This window comes from Carassius gibelio, chromosome A23 (assembly GCF_023724105.1).
Source record: "Carassius gibelio isolate Cgi1373 ecotype wild population from Czech Republic chromosome A23, carGib1.2-hapl.c, whole genome shotgun sequence".
NCBI lineage: Eukaryota > Metazoa > Chordata > Actinopteri > Cypriniformes > Cyprinidae > Carassius > Carassius gibelio.
The window spans coordinates 21,443,050-21,454,389 of record NC_068393.1 but is presented as its reverse complement, the minus strand read 5'-3'; the positions used below and the strand labels follow the sequence as shown (position 1 = coordinate 21,454,389).

The window sequence follows — 11,340 nt, the reverse complement described above, 5'->3', positions numbered from 1 at the left end:
TTGAATTTACTGGTTTATATTCACATTTTATTGTTTGTAAATTACAGCTTTATATTGTAAAATTAACAGTTTTTGACGTAAATGTGTTTACAGTTTTCTGTATTTTTACAAAATTATTCTGGCAACCACAGCTGCCAAAAAGTTTTTGTAAAAACAACAAGAAATTTTTTACAGTGTAATAGTATAAACTGAACAATTGAAATCTTGTGATCTTCTTGGCAAACATTCCCATTCAGTAAAAAATAGCCAACAGATCGCCATATCTAAAATGGTGACAAATCGCCATGAGTTTGTTTTGATTAATTAATGCTTTTGTAGTACATTATATGAATGAGATCTAACACTTTATTTTTATAATCAGATTTTAATTTTATTTAATTTTACAATTAATTTTTATAATAATGATCATATTTCACAATATTTATTAATAATAATAATGATTTCCTTAATTTTATCTCTATCACACAGACACTCTTTCTGTTTGACTCAACAGTGCTGAGGAGGGATGTATTCCTGCTGTGTGTGTGTGTGTGTGTATACAGTGTGACCTTAAACTGCAGGTCAGAAGGGGCAGGGTGTCAACGTGAGGTACACATGTGCCCATGCCACAGTCATGCTATTCTGTCATTAAGCCCACACCCATAATGCTCTCGACATGTTATTATCAGCTATTATAGCAATTAATGACCCTCTGGAGCCTTGTGGCTCTGACTGGCATTTGCCAGCAACTGTGGCTGTCATGTGTTTTGGGATTGGGAATTGCAACCAGCAGATAATATAATATTTCTCTGCTGATAATATTATGATCTCCGAGTATTATTTATATTATATTAGAATTATAGATATACTACATGGTCAGTGCATACAGAATTTATGCATACCTAATTTCACAGCGTTTGATGCATTTTTTATTTTTATTTTTTGATTGCGTAGGTGTTTGTCTACAGTGGCTTCAACAAATATTTCGACTTTACTTTAAAATGCATACATGCCACTGCATCAAATTAAACAGTTAAACCAAATAGTATTTATTTTAACTAATTATTGTACTAGTTATAATCATACATACGACTGCCTTTTCCCAGGTATTTTTGTCTTTCATGATCTCAAGAGATTTTCCTTTACGCTGGACTGATCAGAGTTTACTGATGACATTGCTGCTGGAAAAGTGTCAGGTCAGTAATCTGAGGAATAGATCTGGAAATGACATGCTCAGGGTGTTTTTGGTGGTCTACTGTGTGCTCTTGACATTCAATCTTGCTTATAACGTGTTGTTTTAGAGATTTTTGCTAAGATACAAACAGTCTTGATTCTAATGCTAAAGACTTTCAAAGTTGTTTAACACCAACACTTCTTGCAGGACAAAATTTATATTTTTTTATATTTATTTATATTTATATATTTTATATTACAAGAACCTGTTGCATTCTAATAGCTTCTAGGAGTGCTATAGTGTGCAACAGCATAAACCATTGTCAGTTTATTTGTTCAGTTCAATTTTTGTCATGCATCAACAGTTTTCTGAGAGAGTTTATTACTGTATGTAACTGTCAACATATTCTGGATTAATCTGCATATTTATGTAGAGTGCTTTACTGTCTTAATGTTCTCAGACTTACTGTACATAAAAGTCATTACACTTGAACTGAATGACTACAATAAGTACTGTATATGGATAATATTCATAAACTCAATTATCCAAACAGAGATCCTTATATACCTCATATACATATACCTCCATACAAGCATGTACAGTTGTGTTCCAGGATGCAACAAAACAAAATTGTGTTTCAGGATGCAACAAAACGTGAAATCAAATTTGCATAACTAGCTTGATTATGTTCTGGTTTCTCTTATATAATGCGCTGCAGCAGGAAACACATGGCAAGACATCTGAAGGGCTCCTTACTGGTTCTATTTCCTTTCTGACATCACAGGTGTGTTACTGGGCAAGTCTTACACATTCAAGTGGTTACTCATGCACTTCTACCAACAGCAGGTGACACCAGCTGAGATGCTCTGAGATCAGCGTTTACATTGTGAGCTTTATTTAGCCAAGTTGTTGGTGTTCTGCTGTCCAGGATTAGGCTTCGGTAATTCAGCAATTCCACAGAGACATCTTTGCGACGTCATGGAGAATTCCCAGCTGCCCATTTAACCCTTTGACTTTATAATTTCTTTTAAGTCATCAAAGCTAAGGCATCGCTATTGCTATTACTTTAGCTTGCCCCAGAATATAATGAAGACTTGGGTCTTTGGTCTGCAAGTATCTGTCTAGCTCCCAGAATCACCACTCACACAAACCTCAGGTTTTAAAGGACACTAGGGTGGTGGTTAAGTGGTAAAGGCTAATAAGGATGCTGGTTTGAACCTCACAAGTAAGCAATGAGCTCTCACTTTAGGCATTAAACCCCAGGGTTACTCCAATAATAATAAATCCACGTGGCATGTTATGAAGACCTCACACGAACGTTGTGAACATCTATTATTCAAGACCTCATTAAAATGCTGTTATGGAGCAGGAAAGCCTTTATTACTTTATTACTTAATATTTACAGATTCAGAGTGAGACATAGAGAGATTCAGCGCTCCACTGACATGTCTAAGATTACTGGCACCAAAACAACGTCACACTTCCTATTTCAGGCACAGGTGCAACATTTCAGCAGTGGGTCGAGTAACTGCGAGAGCAGGATTGAAAGAGATACATTAGGACTCTGAATGAGGAATAGGATGTTAATACTGTTAATACTTCTTAACAAGGCGCTATTTAAATATAGGCACTTTACTATGTTGGCATGAAGCATCTTCTGCTTTTGCTTTTGTTTTGTTGTGTTTTTTTTTTTTTTTCATTTTTAAAGGATATTATATGTGGTGGCTAAGTTATTTCTATGTGGTTAATAAGGTTGTTAACACATTGGTTTACACATTTGGTTGCTTACTGCAACAAGTCAAAAATGCCCACTCCCAACTCTTTATGACTGTCTAGTCCTTAGATGACTCAGGTTGCTCCATAAGCCTATACAGGTTTGTTGTCTGATTTGTAGTCTGTAAGGTGAAAATAAGCTTGTCAGATTGCAAAGAAAAATAATAGCACGGTGAGCAGAAAAGGAATATTAGTGCTAACATTAGCAATCATAAAAAAAAAAAAAAAAAAGCATATGAAGTCAAGAGCATAGAGTGTAACTTTTCAAAGCACTTGCATTTATTATCTGGAGAAAAAAAATCATACATTTTTTAAGGGTCATATCACAACAATAAATAAACATTCCAAAAGCATTTCTTCTTTATAATATTGTCAAAAGATATTTTACTTTTCAAAGATGTGGACATTTTTTATTTTTTAAACAAGGCTGGAGAATTCAGACATGTTCCCGCAAAACAATTACCATACACCAAGTAATTACAGCCCACGTAAAGTGCAGTTAAATAAGGCTTAAAAAAAATATTATGAGCCCATTATCATGTTAATATTATGAAGCACTAATGCAGTACTGAAATGGACTTTATGACAGAACATCAAAACATCTGCACACGCATTTAAAGTTTATGCATAATAGATAAGGCTCAATAACTGACTGCCATGTATGTTTAAATACATGTTATGCCTGTTGCAAAAATGCTTATATGGTTACAAAGAAAAAATGTCCAAGATGGCACGGCAACAACTGCACTGTACATAAAGCACTCTGGAAAATAAAAAAACAATAAACAATAAAAGAAAGAACATTTTATGAGAATGACAGAAAGAAATTAAGAGAAAAGGCAATAAAGGGTTCATAGGCACAGAAATTCACCAGGTCAGAGAATGTCCACTGGAGTTTCTTTCCAAAGCACTTCAAACAGCGCAAAGTTAAATGAAAGCAGCATTCTTTTGAAGTTATTAAGGAAAATACATAGGATATTCTAGTGGGCTGCAATATAAGGTACTTTGATGTGGTGGTGTTGGTTACATATACAAAAAAAAGTAGATTGTGTTCTACAGAAGGTCAAAGTTTAGTTTATGCTATTGGGCGAAAGTGTCCTTTGAAGCTTGCTGGATCCTGTTCACATGATGACAGTTTCTGTGTGCCAGGAATATGAATTCAAAAATTGTTTGGGATTCAGGCCAGGGCTTGTTGGGCTAGATGTGTGGGTGATTTTTCTTGGGTTAACCCATCTGGATGGACGGCGTTGATTGGCTGGTCGAACAGGACGAGAAAAATGGCTACTGCTGGTCGCAGGAGATGACTCATAGTTGACCTGGAGAGAAAAAATGTTTTAATGTAAGTGTCTTTATGCATAAATTATCAATACTTGGGTGAATCTACTTGTATTTTATGTACCAAGATGTTATGACTTTAGGTAACACTTTATTTTGATAGTCCACTTTAGACATTCTACTAGCAGTAAGTAACTTTGCAACAACATGTCAACTAGCAGTTAGTAGAGTATTAGTAGACTGTCTGCTTAATCTCTTCTAACACTTTCTTTGTCAACTAATTGTCAACTTATACTAAGCCTAAACCTACCCCTAACACTAACCCTAAACCTACCCTAACAGTCTACTCTGAGAGTTAGTAGACATGTAGTTCCAAATTTCTGAGATTTAGTTGATATGTAGTTGACATATAGTTACAAAGTTACTTATAGTCAGTAGAACATCTAAATTGGACTATCGAAATAAAGTCTAACCTGATTTGATTTGACAGATATGCAGAAACAGAAAGCAAAGTAGCAGAATGGAAAGATTGGAGAATGGGATCAGGATCACAGTTCCTTCGCATTAAAAGCAACATTCCTCATTCTTGGTCTACTTGGTCTCATGGCAAAAACGTACCTGTGGGGAATTTTTTTGTGAGATGCAAAATACATACCAATTAGTATATATCACTGCAGTTTCCAAAAGGAATGAACACTAGAGGTAGTAAAACTCAGACACCTTACTGAGTTTCGATTAATAAAGCGTAATTTCGGCACAATTACTTATAAGAATATTATGTTATGACTTCAAAACCATTTTACTATTCTGGGAGATTTGAAAACAGATGCTTTTGAGTCTTAGCATCTCACATATTCAGCTTCACATCTATGGGTTTTCATAGACGGTAGGTTTGTTCGGTAGCTCACTGAGTATGGAGATGTACTTGAGAGGTGAGGAGCTCTGGTTCAAATCCTGTGTAACTATGGTTTGACAAAATTTGCATTTGTTAACATTATCGTAATGTGCAGTAGGGTACGTAAAAACAGTGTTGCGGAAAAGTACCAAAGGTAGATATTTTAATGAGACCAGGTTGTTCTTGGTCCTGGAGAACCACTTTCCTATATAATTTATATCCAATTTTAATGCAATGTGCTTGAATTAAATAATCAATGTATTTGTGTTTACCCGAAAACCAAATGTGTTAGAGCACACTTAGAAATATACTCTTCATGAAAGTGGCTTTCCAGAATCAGGAATGAGGAACACTGGACAAGACCATGTGTACCATGACTCAAGAATATAAATACAGCATTGAAATTTAGTGTGTGTTCTGATCATATTTGTACCCTCTTCACCTGCTTGTTGTCCAGTTGCTGGGAGGATGTGGCCCTCTGACATATGTTGTTCTCTCTTTCCATCATTTCCAGAAGTTGCTCCAAGTTGTCATTTCCCAGTCTCATCATATCAACACCATGTCCTCTGTGTACCTCACTGGAGTTTTGAGATCCTACTCCCAGAAAGGGGAGTAGGCAGTCAGAGAATAAGTCCTTACTCTGGAACCCTGCTTTGTGGACTTTAGACATTGAAGCCACCTTGTGATACTCCGAATTAAGGTGAGACTGTGACTGGCTTAAGTTATAGGCCAAGGCATGCTGTTCAGGAACACAACCACCCCTCCCACTGGGTCTGTCTCCATTGAGGAGGTGTCTAGAAGGACCAGCTGCCCAAGACTCCTGACTGTGCTCCAGATCTGCTACCAGTACATCACAGTCTGCATGGCGTTTCTGGACGTGCGCAAGTGAGGATGCCCGCCTTGCATCAAACTTGCTCTGGCAAATAGGAGTGCTGGTTTGCCTCGGAGGTTCGGTGGAGACGATGTTGGCCAAAACACCATTCTCTATCAGGGTTTTTCCCTCATTCTCCTGCAACATGGCACCAAACTTACGCAACACTGATGGGCTGCCAGATTTCCTGTCGAGCAAGAGGCACTTCCTGTCAGGTTGCTTTGATGATTCATTGTAAGTGGAACGAGGGGTTACAGGAGAAGAATCTCTCTGTCTGATTGTCAGTTTGGAAGCTGAGGGTAAGTTTTTAAGGGTAAGGTTATTTGATGAAACCGGGACTTTACAGATAACGTGGCAGGCTTGGGGGTCATCCCAACTTGATTTCTTGTTCTTTTTGTTCTCAGCCTTATCAATCTCATCCAGAGCAAAACACGAGGCAGTCCTAAAGTGAAAAGACAAATCAACCAAGCAGTCACAAGAAGGAACTGGGCAAACACTTTGCTTTGGTCTATAACCAACAAGAAGCATGCATGATAATAGGACTACAATAGGAATTAGACTGATAGGTTGAGATCGAAAAGGCTTTACCTGTTTGTCACCAGGCTGGTCTTCATGCTGTCTTGATAACTGTGTGTAACTGGATATACCTTGGGGTTCTGAATCTAAAAAAAGAGGGAGATATGAAGGGACAATGTGTGAAGTCAAATCCTTGAGGTATAAGAGTCCAGTTTGAGGAGATATTTATCAATAATGAAAGAGGTACTCACTCTGTTTGGAGCTCCAAGATTCCCTGGGTTCCTTCTAAAATGCGGGTCCTGTTGGAGGTATCCATTGAGTATGTCTACGGTGGCATCTAGCCTTTCAAGATCATGACAGCTGGCAGGGTAATGGCTGCCGTTGCTCAGAGGATTAAGCATGTAATTGTTGGAGCAATTACAGTATTCACTGGGGTGGTGAAACCCAAAGCTTTGCGTAACTGAAGGATCTGCTTTTATTTCAATGCATTGACGAATTGGGAGGCTGTTGTTGGGGTGACCATGAGGTTCGTGATAACCATTGGCCTGGTGGCTATACTGAGAGTTTACAGGAAGCAAAGCAATGTCCAGGTTTTTATTGTTTGTGCTGCTCTCGCTGGCTTCTCTTCGTGCTTTGACCTCATTATACAACTGAAATACAATCACAATGTTAAAGACAAACTCATTTGTATGGTTTCAAGTATGATTTTTTGCCCACCTACATGAAAGCAAATGTTTTAAATCCACAAGACAGTGAAAACAACTGGCATAATGTTCTGCATAGACTAGTTATGCAACATTTGCATAAGTAAACAACATGGGTTTCTACTTTAGAATGGGTCAGTGAGAGGGAGGGCTTGCATGCTCAAAGGTTAATTAATCTACCAATATATAACCTGCTTGCTTGGCAAGTTTCAGCAGGAATGCATTAACTTATTGTGTTTTGGTGTGAGAGAGATTGTTTGTGAATGTTTTGTAAGTAGCATGTAACCCCTATCCTTTTGAGTTTAATAAGCTTGTCAACATCTGTCACAGTCATGGTGTTGTTGGGCGAATCACCTTTTATTATATCCAGGAAATGCAGCCAACTTAAGCAACATGGGGTTAAGATCCCTTTATCCAATAACAATTCTAGTTTGTGCCTACTATCACAACATCAACAAATCCATGCTGTATTGCAGTGCCAATGGAACTTTATGGAAAGTTTGTTTACATTTTTGAATAAGGATCTCTCTCTCCCTCTCTCTCTCTAGATATGGAGATGGTTGAATGGATATGGATTCTGTCACAATGATTGGCATCACCTCTGTTAAAAAAGTGTCTCACCTCTTCAATTTTTCTCTGCATGTCCTGTAACTGATCTTCCCATTCCTGCATCTCTGAGTCAAAACTGTCAAGCAGGTTAGCTCTGTCTCCAGCCCACACACAACTCGCAGGCTCTGGCCCACAGTGCAATTCCAATGCAGCCATTCTTCTGTGAACGTGTGCCTGTGCTCAGAATCTTACGCTGCAATTCCTGAAAGGTCACTGGAGTGACCACATTGGCAAGTCCACCAATACCTCTATGAAAACAAAAGAGATATTCATCAGTGAGAAATAGCCTATTCATTATTTAGAGCACTCTTAAGTAATCAAAGTATCTGGTAGTAGTGGTTTCTCAAAGTAGATGACTGTTATGAATGTGAACATAAGTGAAGTCTTCATAATTGTATTGCATTCAAGGAGACGAATGGAAGGAAACAAAGTCTCAGCTATTTGCCCTGGACACCTGTTTTAAAGCTTTGACCCATTTCTATATGCATTCCCTGTCCTTTAAACCAGCACTTAACTGTCAAAACTGTCAGCACGCTCTTTAGACACCAACTTCATTAGACATGCTAAAGTTACCTAAAGGGATTTTAAAGTCAGTTTTATAACACAGAGAGGCTCCTTGGAGTAAACTGGTCGCTCTTGATCAAAGGCACAATAGTAAAATGTAACTGGTCTATCCTTCCCAAACCTACACCTACAGCCAAGCTAGATCTTTAACTGCAAGGTTACACTGCTTCTTTTGGGTTAGGGATGAGGTCAAAGTTCCAAGCAAGTGCAGAGCCTTTTACCCACTTGGATGAGCTCAGAATAGAAGCATAGTAGCAGTTTTTTCTGCAACGCAGATTGGATTTACAGCTGGTATTAGGGATGGAATTTTCTTCCATCAATGAACATGACACCCAGTGTAACTAATGAAATTTCCAGAATACAACACCATAAGACATTAGTTATACCCTCTGTAATTGTGTGTTATAAAATTATATATGAAATTCACCTTTTAATAAAAAAGAGATACACACTTACTCTCTGTATGTAAAAGTAGCTGATCACAATAGTAGTAGATCTCAGTGAATTTATAGTTCCATAAATTATTTACATATTAAGGACACATTGTTAGTTAGCATTCACTGAGTAAGTATATGCACTTACACAAGTCAGTACATTAATTTAATTTTTAACTTTTATATTACATTACTTTTAGCGTAAAGTGTGACCAGTGAGGCAACAAGGTTATTAATGTTATATATTCAACATTTTCAGCCCAAAAGAAAGATCATAGAAAAGTGAAACATTTAAAATTTTAATTTAAAATGGAGTTTTCTGTTCTGTACTTGTATAAAAATCATTGTTAATCCTTACCGGTTGAATCGTATTATTGGTTCCTCCAGTAACTCCCTCTCATGAGTTTTTGATTAATTGAAACGGGTGCTCCAGAATATGAGTAGTATTTGAGTAACCTGTTCAAGTACAGGTTTGTTGCTTAAATCAAGACTGCGCTTGTTTCAGTACCGCCTCGCCTTTGACAGCTCCTGTACTCAAATGGGATGTTACTTTGCAAAGACCGCGAAGGATCGCTTCCAACGGTGTGACGTAAAAATCCTGTGCATCAGATCTTAAATGTTTCCTCTATCCGGCCCTACGATCCTGTCCGGAACTCAGGGGGTAAACAACTGCTTTATAGTGACTCGAAGTATTTACCCTTGCAACATCAGACCTGCCAGGTGTCTGGCGTCATAATGTCAGATTTATTCCGGCATTCGTGGTCTCCATGCAAGAGACTGTGGTCAAAGACATTCTAGGTTAAAATTACAAAGGCAGAAGGAGAGTGTTTACATGGCTATTTTAAAATGCCCAGTTCTACCCCACCTCTGTGAAACTGTCTTGTTGCTAGTCTGCTTTTAGGACTTGGCAGACTGCAGTCTTGTGACTCCTGTTCCAGTTGTTTCAACTTCTACTAATGCCCACAGGCAACTGGACTATTTGTGACACTTAAAACACTCTGTCCATTTTATTTTTAAGATTCCACTGGACAGAAATAGTGGATACTAAGGGTGCTATCCGCAGTTCTTAATGGGCACCTCACACTTTTATTTATCTAACACGTGTGTCTGTTTTGCAATAAACAGGCGGCCGACAGTTCAGCCCTAATATTGGCCGCTGACTCAAATATTTTCCAGGCACAATATGGAGAGCAAAGAAAACAACAGCGAAAGCCTCTGAGAATGGAAACACAGTAGAACTTGTACATTTTAGTACAGAGTTGTATGTTTGATGTTTTTAATGATAAAGAGATGACTTTCAGCTGGCAGAAAATTAAGAAGAAATGACTTGCGATCCCCAAAAAGAGACTCATAGAAAACAGATTAGTTGTTTTCTTGTCAATCACTTATACCCATCTAAACCTAAACAAATGTATTTGTTCTCCAAATAAATTGTGAAACCAACCCTTCAACAGATATTGTTTTTGGAATTATTTTAATCTATTTACAGTTTTAATTATTTAACTAAGGATCTACTGCCGACAACTTGAAGACTCAGATGCTTCAACTGGCACTAAAACTGGAGATGCCAACAAGCTAAGTAAACTCATAAAGAAAGCAAGCTCTGATTTCCAAATTGCTAATCCATAACATGCTTGCAGGAATGAGGAGAACATTCCTCAATATACTGATCCTGCTGTGGTGTGTTACGTTTATGAACTTTCTGTTCCCTTATTTGGTTACCTTCCTCGTTTTGGTTAATTGATTATTCCCCACCTGTCTCCAGTTCCCTCATTACCTCATGTGTGCTTAAATACCCTGTCTGTTTAGTTCTTTTTGGTCCGTGATTGAATGTGCATCTGAATGTGAATGTCTATGTTAATGCTGAATGTAATATAGTATATTGCCTGTTTGTCTCCTTCGTCATCCAGTAAATTCCTCATTTTGATCACTATCCTCCTCTTGCTCTTTGTCTTTCGTTTACCCCTACCTCATTTTTAACATGGTGCAACAGAAAGCGCCAATCCCTGCACATTTTTTGTGCAATTTCTTCAGATAATTGTGCAATCGATCAATCTATGCAAAAGTTGTTCTCGTCACAGAAATTACACATGCAATCAGATGATCTCCAGTCAAATACACTATAAACCCTATTACTTATTCTCCATTCATACACATGTATGCATATTCTTTCTGACTTCTTGGAGTATACAGTTATATACCATGTTCTTACTCACCTTTGCATGGTTCTGACAGGTAATCCTTCCAGCCAGTGTACAGTATCTTTAGAGTGCTGTGGCAGGCACTCCGAGTAATGTGGTAATGTGCGCTTTAGTAGTAAACTGCAGTTGCATATTTCATTGCAAGCCTTTGGTGGCAAAGCAAGCGTCAGTGTTCCTGATAGTCATAGTCCTCAATGAAAGAAATGTCTTCTGGGTAATGTAGTTTCCAGTGGCTCAGTGTTTTCTTGTGAGGTGTAATTATTTTTAGTTGCAAAAAAATAAACCTCTTGTTCTGGTGATGTACCTTCCAATGGCAGCCATACATATGCAACTTAGATAAAACAG

The 11,340-nt window shown here is 37.8% G+C and overlaps 1 protein-coding gene across 2 annotated transcripts; it reads right to left on the bottom strand.

Moving 5' to 3' along the window:
- Positions 1-3,183: 3,183 nt before the first annotated feature.
- Positions 3,184-11,331, bottom strand: LOC127944860 (uncharacterized). 2 transcript variants are annotated; one of them, XM_052541196.1, is made up of 6 exons: positions 11,011-11,331; positions 7,809-8,044; positions 6,735-7,133; positions 6,556-6,629; positions 5,539-6,409; positions 3,184-4,242 (listed from the first exon to the last, which is right to left on the bottom strand). In XM_052541196.1, exons 2-6 carry the CDS (start codon positions 7,950-7,952, stop codon positions 4,048-4,050), a joined length of 1,683 nt encoding a protein of 560 aa, XP_052397156.1. In that variant the 5' UTR covers positions 7,953-8,044; positions 11,011-11,331; the 3' UTR covers positions 3,184-4,047. The 2 variants fall into 2 exon arrangements, with proteins under 2 accessions (XP_052397156.1, XP_052397157.1); XM_052541197.1 differs by lacking the exon at positions 11,011-11,331 and adding an exon at positions 9,153-9,694.
- Positions 11,332-11,340: the final 9 nt, after the last annotated feature.

Bases quoted from the DNA above. Each gene is read 5' to 3' on its own strand.
- LOC127944860 (XM_052541196.1), bottom strand. From the start codon at position 7,952: ATGGCTGCATTGGAATTGCACTGTGGGCCAGAGCCTGCGAGTTGTGTG. The intron at 6,630-6,734 runs GTGAGTACCTCT...CTCTTTTTTTAG, and splicing joins ATCTTGGAGCTCCAAACAGA to ATTCAGAACCCCAAGGTATA. The intron at 6,410-6,555 runs GTAAAGCCTTTT...TTTTCACTTTAG, and splicing joins ACCAGCCTGGTGACAAACAG to GACTGCCTCGTGTTTTGCTC.